The 17,599-nt window shown below is 39.1% G+C and overlaps 1 protein-coding gene across 9 annotated transcripts in view; it reads right to left on the bottom strand.

The window, feature by feature from the left end:
• Positions 1-17,599, bottom strand: part of nbeaa (neurobeachin a) — a 908,137-nt gene that overhangs the window by 553,818 nt on the left and 336,720 nt on the right. For all 9 annotated transcript variants that reach the window (XM_072262897.1, XM_072262901.1, XM_072262905.1 and 6 more), the window contains 3 exons: positions 9,381-9,504; positions 8,061-8,253; positions 3,832-4,842 (listed from right to left, as the gene is read on the bottom strand). In XM_072262897.1, coding sequence (XP_072118998.1) covers positions 3,832-4,842; positions 8,061-8,253; positions 9,381-9,504 — 1,328 coding nt within the window. The remainder of the gene's footprint in view (positions 1-3,831; positions 4,843-8,060; positions 8,254-9,380; positions 9,505-17,599) is intronic.

The following is a 17,599-nucleotide window of genomic DNA, read 5'->3' on the forward strand; positions in this document are numbered from 1 at the left end:
GTCTCGGCCCAAAACGTTGACTGTGCTTCTTCCTATATAGATGCTGCCTGGCTTGCTGCGTTCACCAGCATTTTTTATATGTGTTGCTAGAATTTCCAGCATCTGCAGATCTCCTCGTGTAAGCCTTTGGGTCAGATTGCTGTATCTGGCATGTTGCAAGAAAGCTATGTCTTGCTCAAACATAGAACACAACTCATTTCCCTCCAATATAGCAATCTTGCCCTCAGGTCCTCAGTTTTGTTCTCCAGCGACTGCATAACAAGATGCTGGATAGAGGGGGCCTCATCCCTCTGCGTTTTAGTCTCATTTGGAGTCTCCCCCCCCCCTTCTGCCTTGCTTCTAGTCATGGCGATGAACCTTCATTCGCTTAATGGTGCCATACCTGCTTGGTCTGCCAAGGTCATCCGAAGTTCATGAAATCTGTAGATCATTAAGTTGATTTAGAAGTACAATGTTTGAGGAGTAATTATATACTGCAGATTGCAGTGAGAGCAATTCAAAAGATTTACAAGTATTGTGTGTAGCAGACAGACCATAGCTGTGGTTCAGCGATGCCATCTTGTAAGCACAAAAATTGTGTTCAAGCAAGTTGTTTGATCAATTTTGACATGGGCAGGTGAGTTTTGGATGAACACTTATTCATATAGGCTACAGAGTGACTGAATTTGGTGAAAAGAATGCTCTGAGTCTAATCTTGGTAGTAGATAACCAAAGTAGGGGCAGAAATAAACTATTCTGATTAATGTGAAAGATAATATGAAATTAGAAAAACCGGACATATTTGAAAAAAAATGCAGCGCCTTGGTCGTAAAGATGCCTTCAGGGCTGAACGCAAGATTTAAAAATCTGAAATTTCCCATAAGATCTGAGAAGGATTAGAATTAACATAGAAATGCCTGCCTCCAAACTCAAAAAGTGAATCTGAATGAAAACCTAGGCAAATAATGCTATCAACATAATAAAAATCAAAGCCATTCAGCTCCAATGCCTGCTCCCTCATGGATAACCTTTCACCCTTCTGCCACTAGATGGGGCTCTTGATAGCACAGAAAGACCAGTGCCTAGGGATTTATCAAAATTGGCACCCAAAGATATAGCAATGCTGTTTCACCTGTTTTGTACATCCTGGTTAAGTTTTCTATTTTAAGATCTCAAGCAATAATCCAGAGACATGTTAAAATATCACCACATGGAGGAATTTAAATTTAGCTCATTAAGTAATCTGCAATTTAACAAAAAACATAATAATATTAGATTGTCATAAAAACTCATCAATTTTTCTACTTCTGTATGAGGTAGGCAATTTGTTTCTTTGATACAGTCTGCCAAATAGACCTTTTTACTGTTCCAGTAAGTTACTTAACTGTATTGAAGCCACTATGTTAAAACAGAATAAGATACTGGGCAGACAACCTGCTATACACCTATTAAAATAATAATACTTTCTTGACCCTGAGTGGGAAACTCTATCATTACAGCAGCAACATTAAAAAACACACTTAACAGTATGTAGAGTTAACTAACAATAAAATACATAATAATAATATACCCAATAATAATGTATCAGTGTGCAATAATAATGGATGAAATAATAAAGCAGAGCCTATTGTACTATGTGTTCTCCTGTCACACAGAGATGAACTGTTGCATATGCTTATTACACTTGATACAAAAGATTTTCTGTAACGATCCTTGTGACAGCAGAGCTGAATGAGTCTGATCAAAAAGGTGCTCCACTGCTTATTCAGTGGGTCACAGAGAGGATGTACCTGATAGTCCATAATGGATAACAGTTTGTTTAGTGACGTCCTCTCTACCATTAATTCAAAACAGTCCGGGTTGTAGCCAAGAATGAATTCAGCCATTTTGATGAGTATATTTGGTCTTTTTGCATCACTAGAACCGATGCTGCTCCCCAACATAAAGCTGCAAAGAAGACTGCACTAATTACAACAGACTGGTAAAAGATCGCCAACATCCTGCTGCATACATTGAAGGATCTCAGCTTCTTTAGGTAATTGAGTTTGCTAATCCTCTTTTTGTAAATTGCCATGGTGTTGGTTTTCTAGTTAATTGTGTTGTCAAGGTGAACACCCAAGTACTTGTACTCCTCCAGCACCGCAGCCTCTTCTCCCAGAATGTATACAGGACTCATCACAGTCCCCTTCCTCCTAAAATCAATCACCATCTCCCTGGTTTTGGCCACAGTCATGAGAAGTTGATTCCTTCCGCACCACTCCACAAACTTGTCCACCAGTCCTCTATACTCCAACTTCTGCCCATCCCTGATACACCCAACCACTACAGATTAGATTCAGACACAAGTCAGGCAAAATTCTGGCAATCTTCAGAGTAGACTTAAGAAAATCTGAGAATTGCAAGTTCACATCCAAGCCATAGATTGCCCTAACTTGGAAACAGATTGGCATTCCTTCATTTGGTCTAAACCCCGAGATGGCGAGGTGGAGATACGTCTCAACCAAAGGTGGTGAAAGGCTCTCTTTACCTCCACTAACCTGCAGGTCACCCTCAAGCAAGGTGTAGCTTAATCCTGCCTGTTTTCCCCTCCCCCCGTCCCAGATCAGAGTCACATGGAAACGTGGGATCAGGTGTTGAATGGCCATATGAATAGTTGGTACATATCACAAATCTTGGTTATGCAACCATTGACACCAGGCAAACAATCTCTGAAGAGTACTGATAATAGCTGCAATCACCCATCTTGGTAAAGACACTGTCCAGAAGGCGGGAATGGCAAACCACTTCCGTAGAAAACATTGTCAAGAACAATCATGGTCATGGAAAGAGCATGATCACCCAAGATATACAACACAGCTCATAATGGTTGAAACCTAGAATACTTTACCCAACAATATTATAGATTCACTTTCATATTCTGTAGCAGTTGGATATAGAAGCTCATCTGATCAAGGACAATTATGGATGGGGAATAAATTCTAGCAATGCCAAAGATATTCATACCCACTGCTTAAGTTAAAAACATACATTTTAATATTATAAGCACCAGCATTCGTTGAAGTATTTTTTCTTACGATGATCGTTCTTTACTTTAGTTGAAGCCTTGTTAGTGACCAATCATAAATTCTGTTTTCATGTTCAAAGTATTCAATTGGTTATGTTACGTATGTTTATTGACATACAGCATGAAGTAGGAAACTCACACAGTCACAGGGAGAATGTACAAACTTCTTACAGGCAGCGATGGGAATTGAACCCGAGTCACCTGTACTATAAAGCGTTGTGCTAACTATAACAGTTTAAAAATTGTATCAGTTCAAAGTCATTTTTTAACTGAAATACAAGTCTGCACTAGTGCCAATACAGAAGGCAAAGTCTAGATTGGACTTTAGTCAGCAGCAACTCTAACTAAGTTCTAGTTAATCTTGAATATCACAGAGTCATACAGCAAGAAAACAGATCCTTTGGTTCAACTGGTCCATGTTGTCGAAGATGACCATCTAAGATAGTTCCATTTGCCAATGTTTGGCTCATATCATATCACCTAAACCTTTCCTATCCTTGTATCTCAAAAATCTGAATCAAGATTTATTATTATTACATTGTCTAAATGCCTGTTAAACACTGTAAATTAAAATGGCACCAGAATAAAATTATTATGATTTTAAACACTGCAGCCCAATGGCAATACTTAGACATGAGCACTATTGAACAGCACAGTGAGTATAAGGAATAGACACAAAAACAGTTCTATAAAATTAAAAAAGATGTTTTAATTAGAAGAATAAAATTGTTATAAAACATATTTGCAACTAATAAAATAGGAAAGCATAGTATCATTTGTAATCTTACTTGGGTTGTAGCAGTGGTTTGGATCTTCTTTATTTCCTTTCCTGTTTCTTTTCCATCATCTGATCTGTCATTATCAGATATTGTGCTAGAAGCATCTAGGTTACCCACAGGCTTTTTCAAAGACAGTTCCGAATCAATTGGTGTACCAATCATTTCAGCATATACTTTTGGAACAATTCCTTCTGATTCAGTCAGAATACACATTTCTTCCAAATTTGTTGAGATTTTAAAATTCTTATCCTCAGTTATAGGTTTTGGACTAGTATTGTCTGAATTACTAGTCATATGAGCCAATAGCCCCAAATCATCACTAGCGCTGGTATGTATTTGGTTCTCTGATACATTTGCAAGAGAAAGATTGTCAGCAGAGGGCAGGTCAGCCAAAAGCTTTTCTTGATGGCTTGTTGCTTTATCAAAAGTAAATGAGGTACAATTAATTGACTCATCATCTTTTTCATCTACTAAAGATATCAAAGGACCACTGTCCCTTTGTTCCCTTTGTTGTGTCATGGAGCTGCTACCAATATTGCTCTGAAGTTTCTCAACAGCAGAGGTATACACATTGTCCAGCAGTGATTCTACTTCTACCAGATTACAGCTCTCTGCAGCTACCAATGTCTCAGGTGACAGATCCAGATCATCAAGCTTTACTTCAGTGGCATCTACCTTTTCAGCTTTGATATCCACCAAGAGATCATGAACCTCCACATGTACTCCAGTTGTGGGTCTGTCTGGACCACCTGCTCCATTACCAGATACTCTTGCTTCAACCAAGAGATTTTTAGAATCTGTGCTGACAGGATAGTCTGTTTCACTCTCTGGGCTCTGTGTCTGGCAAACATCTTCAATTTCTCTGATTTCTATGCCTCCTTTAGATCCAACTGCTTGAGATGAAAGACCAGAGATTGTACTGACATTTCCTTTTTTCCCTTTTTTGATGTTTTCTTCTTCTTGTCTTTGATATTCTTCATACATCTTGGCCAAATATTCTTTGTGAGCTTCATAAGTGACCTTCGGAAAAAGTTAAGTCAATTACAATCAATAGCAGTCAAGACATACCCAAGGATCAAAACTTTCAGGCATAGTTGAAACAAATCAAAAACAGAAATATTCTGCAGATGGTGGAAAATCAAAGTAACACACACAAAATGCTGGAGGAACTCAGCAGGTCAGGCAGCATCTATGGAGAGGAATAAAAAGCTGCCATTTCAGGGCCAAGACCCTTTAGACGATTCAATTTGCTTGTAACTCAGTAAAATAACAATAAAATTCACAATATGAAAGGTTTTAGAAAATTATCTGCAAAAAACATCTGATAAATAATTTTGTAGATCAAGCAACTAGGATGACAAATGACTGATTGGACTTTATTGAAACTGAGGGCATGGATTGCCTCTAGGAACTGGGATACTGTGCCCAAAACAGAAATGTGGCTGAGGGAACAGCAGGGCTGGCAGCTCAATGTTCCAGGATAGCAATGCTTTAGGCATGTCAGAAGAACAGGTAAGAGTTGAGGAAATGTTGCGTTTTTGATGAGAACATAATAGCAACGGCTAAGGAAATTACCCTTGAGGGATCATCTAATGAGGAAGGAGGTAATCAAAGTCTTGAAGTGCATTAGGATTTTATTTATTTAAGCTTTTGAGCTGCGCCATGCAACAATCCCCCAATTTAGTCCTAGCCTAATCACAGGACAACTTACAATGACCTATTAACCTACCAACCAGAATGTTTTTGGAATGTGAGAGGAAACCGGAGCACCCAGAGGAAACCCATGCAATCACAGGGAGAACGTACAAACTCCTTATAAGTAACGGTGGGAAGGTGGGCAAATCTCCAGGGTCTGATCAGCTGCACCCCCAGAACTAATAGGACAGCAGGAAAGAAATCACAGGCCTTTGTAGAAATATTTACTTCATCATTAGCCCCTGGCAAAGACTGAAGGGTGGCTAATGGTGTTTTATTGTTCAAGATGGGTAGCAAGAACAAGCCAGGGAACTACAGACCAGTGGGCCTGACTTCAGTTGCAAGGACATTATTGGAGAGAATTCTGAGAGATAAGATCTATCATCACTTGGATGGTCAAGGCTTAATCAGGAAACATCAGTATGGTTTTGTGCATGGGAGGTCATGTCTGATAAATCTTCTGGAGATTTTTGAAGAAATGACTAAGATGTTGTGTATATAGACTTTAGTAAGGTTTTTGATAAGGTCCCACATGGCAGGCTGGCCTGGAAGGCAACAGCCTGGTGAGCCTCTTTAATTCAGGCAACATCCTGGTGAACCTCTTCTGCAGTATCTCCAAAGCCTCCACATCCTTCTAGTAACGCAGTGACCAGAACTGCATACAATGCTCGAAACGCATCCTAACTAAATTATGGTACAGCTTCAGCATGACTTCTTGAATGTTATAATTAATGCCCTGATTAATGAAGGCAAGCATGCAATCTGCTTTCTCAACCACCCTATTTACTTCAGTTGTTGCTTTCAGGGAGCTAATTATTATCTTGGATTTCAAGATCCTTCTGTACATCAATGCTCTTAACAGTCCTGCAATTTATTGTGCACTTCAGGTCCCAGTGTGACCACTGTAGAGCTCCAGCCAAATTAACACCCCTCTACCACTACACTATGTTTTCTATAGCCAAGCCAATTTTGGATCCAAACTATAAGTCTCCATATATTTCATGTATTGTAATCTTCTTGATCAGCTTACCATGAGGGACTGTGTCAAATGCCATGCTAAAGTTCACCCTGGACAATATCCACAGTCCTGCCCTACTTTATTAACTCCTCAAAAATTCTTCACATCTTTAAACCATAGCTTGACCCTCACAAAGTCATGCTAAAATTTCCTAGATTATATCTGTTGCCCCTCTTAATCAAAGGAATAACATTGCCTATTCACTAGTCCTCTGGGACCTCACCTGAAGCTAGAGAGGATACAGAGATCTTTGTCAAGTCCCCAGCAATCTCCCCTTACTAATCTGGTACAGATCACATCAGGCCCTGGGGATTTACCCACTTTTGTTTTTCAATAAATCCAACTATTGATACAAAGTACTTGTTTCGTGCCTCAGCTATGTCCTTTGGATCTGGAGATAATTCCCTCCTTTACCCTTGAGTGGTCCTATCTCTTGTGCTCTCTTGTTTTCAATTTATGTATAAAATAGCTTTGAATTTTCTTAACCCTACTCACCAAGGACATATCATGGCCCTTTTTGGTCCTCCTAATTGGCTGCCTGAGTTCTTTAATGCTCCCTTTATATTTCTTAAGGTCTATTCACCTTCTACAACCTTATGTATACCTCTTTTTCCTTTATGACTAAATCTACAACATCTTTTGTCATCCCAAGTTCTCAAACTCTGTCCTTTCTCCTTACTGGAATATGCCAGTCCTGAATTCAAACTGTTAAACTTTTAATGAATCCCGCATCCTAGATGTGGACCTGTTGTGTAATAGTTGCTCCCAATATACACTCCTCAGCTTATCCTTACTAATATCATAAATTGCCTTCCCCCAGTTTAGCAACGTCCTCAACCCTGAGGTATAGACTTATCTTTATTCATAACTATCTTAAAACTTATGATCACTGTTCCCAAAATGTTCTCCCACTGAAATCCAATCACCTGGTCACAAGGTCTAAATTCTACAGATGCAAAGAAGAAAAGTAAGAATGGGATAGGTTATTCTGTTTTAATTATTTTCGTTTGTAAAATCGTGTTTACTTAGACCAATTCTAAGAATCTTTAATTTGTTGATTCATTGTTCACTGACATTCAGAAGCAGTCCAAAAGGTTCCAAACTTTGAGAGACAAATAGCTGAGGGAATAGCTGACTATTTGGTTAAAGTTATATTGCAAGTAACGACCTCTGTAAAAGCAGTCTTGTGAGAATTTTCTTCTGACTAATTGACCAAAGCCCTAGGACCATATAGAGCTTTGACAAAGAGCTCCAGGTTGCTCTCCACCAGCATGTTCAGCTTAATGGATCCAAATTAGTTTAAAGAAGAATGTTAAAACAGTGAAGGTGATTCATCTTTTAATGAAAACAATGGTCAAGAAATAGGCAAGATGACGCGACTGCTATTCTACAACTTTTAGTATTTAGCTGCTGATGATGATGGTGACAATGAACTGCACTTTATAGAAAAATTTAACTTTTTTTTAAATTTACAAACAAATCACTTAAGTGACTATAGTAAAAGTTACCAGTGAACAAATCTTACCTTGGAATGTGCTATGGAAAGTGTATCGACCCAAACACGCCAACCTCCCCACTCATATTTAATTGCATGGTACAGAAGGATACGGAAGATATTGTACACCATCTCTGAAATTTTCTGTTCATCTGAGCATTTTGGATTTATATATCCAAGAGAGAACATCCAGTCTTGCCAGACTGAACACTGCAAAAGGCATCTGAAAGAAAACATTGGCACATACAGAATAAACTGTTATCAAAACAAGTAGATTAATATAACATTACTGTCATCATCAACATGCTTAACTGTTTATCTCAAACAAGAAAATAGGTTGTCAAATATTCTAATTTTACCTTTGAAACTGAACATGTCTGGTCAGTAAACAAATTTAACACAACAGCCTCAGTTATGTTTCAATTTTAATAAAGCATTGGAAAAAAATCTTGCAAAATATTAACTTAATTATACTGTTGAACCATCTATAAGATTGGAATAATGAACAGAAACATTATAAACTAACTGTGAAGATATAAATATAATTATTGTTTTTTTGTGCTGTGCCCTGACCAAGTGATTTACAACCATTTTTCTAAGACAATAAAGTAGTATGGCTGAAGTCTGGTTTTGCTAAAATGAAGTGGTCAAAGGCAAACTACACTCAAAAATAAATCAAGAAACAAAATTTCATAACATATGGAGAGTTCCAGAAAACCACTGTTTTCCATACAGACAGAAAATAGATTGTAATTTATGCAATATGTTAATTGCAGTATTTTATGCAGTTCTGAAAATAGAGCAGAGAGGACCTATAGATCAGAGCTGGAAAAGTGCTGAGAAAACAATTTGAAAGGTTAAGAAATCAGGAAATAATGCATGGAAGGACAGAGAATGAGGCATAGGCATCTTCACATCCTGGACAAAATTAGAAGAGGATTTTTTTTAATACAACAAAATCATTTAAGGTTCATCAGTTCACAATTTCTTTCAGAGTTATTTGATTTGTCACAGAGATGGAAGAACCTGAGCTGGACCAGATTCAGTTCATGATTGTGAAGAACTATTTTACTTCACAGGCTAGACTCAAAGCTTGTAACCAAAATATCTTAATACAGGTATCAATTTTTCTTAGAAATTCCATTTTGTATGTTCTCCAAAGTTTTATTTCTATTCAGTATCAGTATTAACATGCATAATGTTATGATACAAAAACAAACTATTTAACACAAATTGTCCACATCATTATTTAGTGCCCACAAGGAAATGATCACATATGCACCTAGGTGAAATCATGCATTGAAAAAATGCATTCAAAAATCAGAAATCATGACAGCTTTTCCAACATACCTTCTATTTTCCCGGCTATTACTAAAAAGTTTTATCATATCTGATAAAAACAGTCGCCTAACTTCCATTAGTTCATTGCTTGGTGTCGAATTCTTCAACAAAGTAGCAACTACCTTGAGAATCACTAAAACAAAGACATTGTTAGTTTGGGACGTATATAATGCATGTATATAAATAAACAAGAAATAACTTCCACATCAATTTGAAATGGGCAAGGTAAGAGTAGAATATCTGCCCACAGATTTAGTATGCCTTAGACAGCACTAACGCATTTGAACCCACTTTAAAATGGATCAGTGGATCATTGTGAAAATAGTGTTCCTTGTTAACCTCACTAAGAGATCATTTTCACACAAAGACATCTTTAAAAACTATTAGAAGTGCACTCTCAATTAACAGGCAGCAATACTGCCCAACATCAAGAATGGAAAAAATGACAGAATATAGAAATAACACCTAGTCTACGAGTCTGTGGTGGCCAGTGCTATCATCTTTGCTGTCGTGTGCTGGGGCAGCAGGCTGAGGGTAGCAGACACCAACAGGATCAACAAACTCATTCGTAAGGCCAGTGATGTTGTGGGGATGGAACTGGACTCTCTCACGGTGGTGTCTGAAAAGAGGATGCTGTCTAAGTTGCATGTCATCTTGGTCAATGTCTCCCGTCCACTACATAATGTACCGGGTGGCCACAGGAGTACATTCAGCCAGAGACTCATTCCACCGAGATGCAGCACTGAGCGTCATAGGAAGTCATTCCTGCCTGTGGCCATCAAACTTTACAACTCTTCCCTTGGAGGGTCAAACACCCTGAGCCAATAGGCTGGTCCTGGACTTATTTCATAATTTACTGGCATAATTTACATATTACTATTTAACTATTTATGGTTCTATTACTATTTATTATTTATGGAGCAACTGTAACGAAAACCAATTTCCCCCCGGATCAATAAAGTATGACTATGACTAGTTTGCTACCATAAATTTGCTGCAGCAAAGGAAAACATTTTACAATTTCACCAGGACTTCCACTCTAAGAAATCATCCTGGTGAACCACTTCTGCACCCTCTCCAAAGAATCCACATCTTTCCTATAGTGTGGCAACCAGAACTGGACAATATGGCATTGCCGAAGTTTTATACAGACTCAACACGACTTGCCAAATTTTATGCCCAACACCCCGACTGATGAAGACAAACATATCATACACCTTCTTTACCACCCTATCCTCCTGTGCAGCCACTCTTATGGTGCAATGGACTTGCAGTCTCTCTGTACATTTTTCCATTTGCTGTATCAATTCCTCTTGCACGTGACCTCCCAAAATACAACACCTCATGATTGTTCAGATTAAACTCCATCTGCCATTTCTCTTCCAAGTTTCCAAATGTTCTGTGTTGTGCTGTATTATTTTGCAACTTTCCTCACTAACCACAACACCACAAATTTCTTGTGTCATCTGCAACCTTACTAATCAGATTTTCATCCAAATCATTTATATACAATATATTTCAAACGAATAAATTCCCAATATCGATCCTCTTAGAGCAGCACTGATCATAGAACTCAGGTCAGTAAATTACCTCCTATCACTATTCTGTCACCTATGACTATGCCAATTTTGTATCCAACTTAACAACTTACTGTTGATACCATGTGACTTAATCTTATGGATTAGGCTACCATTAGGGATCAGGTCAAATGCTTTATAAAGTCCACATTGACAACAGCTACCATTCCCCCTCTCACCAATCACCTTCCTCACTTTCTCAAAAAAGTCAAATTTGTGATACAAGACCCAACTTGATGGAGTTTTTTGAGAATTGATGAGGATGGTGAAGGCAGAAGTGTGGATTTTGTCTGCACGTATTTTAGTAAGCATTTGACAAGGTCTCTGATTGGAGGCTCATCCAGAAGATTAAGGTGCACAGAATCAACAGGATATCGGTTGTTTGATTCAGAATTAATTTGATCATAGACAACAGAGGATGGTGCCAATGGAACTTATTCTGGCTGCAGGTCTGTGTCTAGTGGTTTTCCGCAGGGATCTATACTGTTACCTTGAAATTTTTTGATATGCTTAAATAACCTGAATGAAAATATATAGCTCTAAGTTTGCAGATGATACTGTCATCACTGATTAACTGGATTCTGAAAACTTGCATTCATTCCTCAATTTCACTTTATTATACAGAGATTGGTGGTGGTGTTGAAAAGTAGAAGTCTGCCAAAGAATACAGCAGGATATAGATCAGTTGCAGATATGACAGATGGAGTTTAACTGGGCCAAATATGAAGTGTTGCATCTTGTGATATCACATGTAAAGAGACAGTACATTGTTAATTGCAAAACCATTAATATTAAATGTGTCTTTACTTTTAATCTCCCAATGCTAAGACCCTTCCTTAACAGTGTTTATGAGCAGAAGCATCTTGGGGTCCAACTTCACAGTTCCCTGGAAGCAGCTGTGCAGATTGATGGGGCGCTGAAGGCAACATATGGCATGCTTGCCTTTATTAATCTAGGAATTCACTTCAAGAGTCAGGAAATTAGGCTGCAATTTTATAAAACTCTAGTTATGTCACATCTGGAATATTACATACAGTTCTACTCGCCTCATTACAGGAAAGATGATGAGGCTTTGGAGACAGTGAAGAAGACTTTTACAAGGATGTTGCCTGTACAAGAGGAGGTTGCACAAACTGGGGTTGTTTTCTCTGGAGCAGCGGAGGCAAGGGAGATAACTGACAGATACTTCCAAGATTATGACAGGCATAGATGGACAACCAGCATCTTTTTCCCAGTATTGAAATGTCTAATACTAAAGAGCATGCATTTAACTTGCGAGAAGTTCAAAATATTTGTGCAAGCAACGTTTTTTGAAAGAGCATTTTGGATGCCTGGAATGCACTGCCTGGAGTTGTGGTGGAGGCAAATACAACAGAGATATTCAAGAGGCTCTGAGATATGCACATCAATGTGCAAGAAATGGAAGGATATTTTTGGATCCAACTGTTTAATTGATTTTTCTTTGTAGTTTAACAATAAATGATCTGCTTGTATGATTACTTTTTTATGATTACTTATATATAATACAATTCCTAGCGGCTGCAGTGTGCATAACAGTTTAGTATGCCTCTAGTGATTATACAAAGTGTAATTCTGCAGAGCTTTGTACTGCATTAAGTGTTAAATGCTTTTCTCATTGGTTAACTTTTTACTGCAGTATTGAGTAAGTATTTTCTAATTGGCTGTTTCTTATGTATGGATTTTTTCTTAACTCTACGGTATAAAAGTAGTTTTGTGCTAGGCACCATCTTTTCTTTAGTTTCCTTTCTTCAAGTAGAAAACTTCTGCCTCTGTTTGTTTCATCTCCCCTTTGTTCCATCACTCTTAAGTAAAATGATCCTGAAGCAACAAATTTTATGCCTCATTCCTGACTTCTAAAAGACCCTTGATTTAAATGTCAAAATCTGTCCTTACAGACACTTTATGGGCAGAGGGAACTGGTAGGCAGAAGGGATTGGTTTAATTGGGCATTTGAGTATTAATTTAATATGAATTAATTAATTCAGCACAACATTGGTGCTGAAGGGCCATATCCACTGCTGTACTGTACATGTTCTACGTTAATGTTTTTCAAGACACGCAACACCACTGTCTTAATATCCTTGAGTGGACTTAACCTTCCCCTTGTGACATGGCTATTTCTAAAACAAATATAAAATGCCATGCGATTCTCCTTAATCCACCCTGCAAAGGACATTTTATAGATCCTTTAGCCCTCCTAATTCCTTGTTTACATTCTTTCTTGCTTCCTTTATATTTGTCAAGGGCCTTGTCTGATAACTGCCTCCTAAACTTCATATATCTATTTTTTAAACACTAGAGATTCTGCAGATGCTGGAAATCTAGAGCAAAATGCAGAAAATGCTGGAGGAACTCATCAGCTCGGGCAATATCAATGGAAATGAATAAGCAATCGATGTTTCGGGTGGAGACCCTCACCAGAACTAGAAAGAGAAGGGGAAAGAAACCAGAATAAGGTGGGGAGATGAGGGGTGGGGGGTAGAGAGTACCAAAAGGTGATAGTTCAAGACAGGTGGAGGGAGGGGGATAAGGCAAGAAGCTAGGAGGTAGTAGATGGAAAAGGTAAAGGACTGGAAAAGAAGAAATCTGATGGGAAAGGAGAATGGACCATGGAAGAAAGAAAATGAAGAGAGGGACCAGGGAAGGTGATAGGCATATGAGGGGAAAAGGTAACAGGGTGCCAAAGTGGGAAATTAAAGAAGAGGGAAGGGGCAGGAGAGAAAGTTATTGGAGGTTGGAGAAGTTGATGTTCATGCTAAGTTCAAGTTGGAGGCTATCCAGACAGAATATGAGATATTGCTCCCCTAACCTAAGAGTGATCTCATTGTGGCAGTAGTGGAGGCCATACACTGAAATGTTGGAAAGGGAATGGGGATTGGAACCAAAATGTTTAGCCACTAGGAAATCCTGCCATTGTGCGGATGGAGCGAAGATGGACAACAAAGCAGTACCCCAGTCTACAGTGGATCTCTTTGGGAGGACGATTTGGGAGCACCGGATACAATACATGACCCCAATAGATTTGCTGATGAAGGGTTGCTTCACCTGGAAGGACGGTATTGGGCCCTGAATGGAGGTGTGGGAGGAAGTAAATGGGCAGGTGTAGCACTTCTTCCAATTGCAGGGATAAGTGCCAGGTGGGAGATGGGGGTAGGGATGAATGGACAAGGATTGATGAAAGTATTGGACAAATACTTTTATTTTTATTTTTGAGTACATGTCATCCAAAGTTCTTGAACCTGATCATTTTTAACATTAAATCTCACGGGAACATATTGGTCTGAACTCTAACCAGTTGGTGTTTAAAAGGCTCCCAGGTCAGATGTGGATTTATCACCAAACACTCAAATTTTCCTAGCTCCTACCTAATATTATTGTAATTAGCCTTCCCTCAATTTAACACATTCACCCAAGAACCTGATTCATTACCATAAAACTTAAGGAATTAGTAACATTCTTCACAAAGTGTCTCCTTACTGAAATTTTGATTACCTGGCCAGGCTCATTTCAAAATATAATATCTAACATTGCCCCTTCCTTGGTTGGACCACCTACATATGGTTTCAAGAAATCCTGCTGAGTGAACTGAACATATTTTGCCCCATCTATACGTCTGGCGCTTAGAGAATTCCAGTCAATATAGGGGATGTTAAAATCATTCACTACAACAATGTTGTTTTCGCATCTTTCCTTGATCTGCCTACATATCTTCTTCTCTGTTTACTGCAGGCTATCAGAAAAGCTTTAGTATAATCCCATCTGTATCTTCCTTATTCTATGCTATATGAGTAGAGCTCAGGAATATAGAACATTGAAATCTACAGCATATTACAGGCCCTTCAGCCCACAATATTGTGCTGACCATGTAACTTATTCTAGACACTGCTTAGAATTTCCCTAGCACATAGCCCTCTATTTTTCTAAGCTCCATGTAGCTGTCTAAGAGGCTCTTAAAAGACCCTATTGTATCTGTTTCTACCACCACCGCTAGCAGTGCATTCCATGCACCTACCACTCTCTGTGAAAAACTAACCACTGAAATCCCCTCGTTATCTATTTCCAATCACCTTGAAACTATGTACCCTCCTATTTGCCATTTCAGTCCTGGGAAAAAGCCTCTAGCTATCCACACAATCATTATCCCTCATTATCTTATATACCTCTATCAGGTCACCTCTCATCCTCCATCATTCCAAGGAGAAAAGGCCAGTTCACTCAACCTATTCTCATAATGTACGCCCTCCAATGCAGGCAACATCCTTGTAAATCTCCACTGCCTCTCTCTACAGTATCCACATCCTTCCTGTAGTGAGGTGATCAGAACTGAACACAGTACTCCAAGTGGGGTCTGACCAAGGTCTTATATAGCTGTAACATTACCTCATGGCTTTGAACTCAATCCCACAGTTGATGAATGCCAACACACCATACTTTCTTTTGTAAAAAACATCACTGGATGAACCCTCAAAGACATCCATGATATAATTCTCCCACATATTTTACAACCCCTCTTTATCACACCCGAAACATCTAAATCCTAGAACACTGCCAGTCTGCCCTTCTCTCAACCCATTTTCTGTAATGTATATATCACTGTAGTTCCAAATACGAAGCCAGATTCACACTTCATCTGCTTTATTTGTTATATTCCTTGCACTGAAATAAACGTACTCAAGACTGTTTATTCCTCCACATTTTATAATCTGGCCCTGCCTGATCTTCCCGTCAGATTTACTTGTTTTAACCTCTACTCTCTCCTCAGCTGATTCACTGCTCTGGCTTCCAACTCCTGCTATATGCTGGTTTAAATCTTCTGAGTACCACGAGCAAACACCCCTGCAAGGGAACTCCCTGCCCCATCAACTGAGGTGTAACCCACCCTTCTTATAAAGGTCTCACCTGCCCTGGAAGTGAGCCCAATGATTGTGATACCTGAAGACCATAAAACATAGAAGCAAAATTAGGCATTCGGCCTACTGAGTCTGCTCTGCCATTCCATCTTGGCTGATTTATTACCCTTCTCAACCCCATTTTCCCACCTTTTCCACAAAATCTTTGATGCCCTGATTAATCAAGAATCTATCAACCTCCACCTTGAATACACTACATCAAATGACTTGAAATACACAACCACCTGTGACAATGAATTCCACAGATTCACCACTCTCTGGCTCAAGAAGTGTTTCCTCATCTCTGCTCTAAATGCATGTCCCTCAATTCTGAGGCTGTGCCCTCTAGTCTAGGACTTGATCTAGGACTTAGGTTTCAATGAGATCCTCCTTCATTCTTCTAATCTCCAATGAGTGCAAGCCCAGAGCCATCAAATGCTCCTCATACATTAACCTTTTCATTTCTGGGATCATTCTCGTGAACTTCCTCTGGACCCTCTCCAGCATGTATTTTCTTAGATAAGGAGCACAAAACTGCCCACAATACTCCAAATGTAGTCTGACCAATACCTTATTAAGTGACCCTTACATCTTTGCTTTTGTATTCTAGTCCTCTCAAAATTAATGCTAACATTGCATTTGCCTTCCTTACCACCGAATGAACCTGCAACTTAACCTTCAGAGAACTCCGCATGAGGACTCCCAAGTCACTTTGCACCTCTGATTTTTGCATTTTCTCCCTCTTAAGAAAATAGTATATGCCTTTATTCCTTCAGCATGACCATGCACTTCCCTACACTATACTCCATCTGCCACTTTATTGCCCATTCCCTCAATCTGTCAAAGTTCTTCTGTTGACATCCTGCTTCCTCAACACTACCTGCCCCTCCACATACCTTTGTATCATCTGCAAACTTGGCCACAAAGCTATCAATTCCCTTTATCCGTGAAAAGAAGTGGTCCTAATACCGACCCCTGCAGTACAGTACTGTGCTAGTCACTGGCAGCCAACTGGAAAAGGTCCTGTAATACCCACACTTTGCCTCCTGCCAGTCAACCAATCTTTTATCCATGCTAGTATCTTCCTTGTAATACCGTGGGCTCTTATCTTTAAACAGCCTCAGGTGCTGTATCTTGTCAACAGCCTTCAGAAAAACCAAATAAACAACATCCACCTGGCTCTACTTTGTCTATCCTGTCTGTTACTTCCTTAAAGAATTCCAACAGACTTGTCAGGCAAGTATTCTCTTTTAGAAAGCCATGCTGATTTTGGCCTATTTTGGCATGTGCCTCAAAGCTCACCTTTCATAACAGACTAACACCTTTCCAACCACTGAAGTCAGGCTAACTAGCCTATAATTTCTTTTCTTCTGCTCCCTCCCTTCTTAAAGAATGGGGTGACATTAGCAATTTTCCAGTCCTCAGGAACCATTCAGAATCTAATGATTCTTTAAAGATCAATACTAATGCCTCCATACTAACACAATCACTTCAGCTGCCTCTTTCAGAACCCTGAGGTGTAGTCCAACTGGTCCAGATGACTTACCTACCTTCAGACATTTCAACTTCAGAAGCACTTTCTCCTTAGTAATTGCAAGTCAGTCACTTCTACCCCCGATACTCTCGCATTTCTGGCATTCTGCTGGTGTCTTACACAGTGAAGTCTGACGCAAAATACTTATTCAGTGCATGTCCCCCATTACTACCGCTGCAGCACCATTTTCCAGCAGTCCAATATCCA

Source organism: Mobula birostris, chromosome 7 (assembly GCF_030028105.1).
Source record: "Mobula birostris isolate sMobBir1 chromosome 7, sMobBir1.hap1, whole genome shotgun sequence".
Classification (NCBI taxonomy): Eukaryota; Metazoa; Chordata; class Chondrichthyes; order Myliobatiformes; family Myliobatidae; genus Mobula; species Mobula birostris.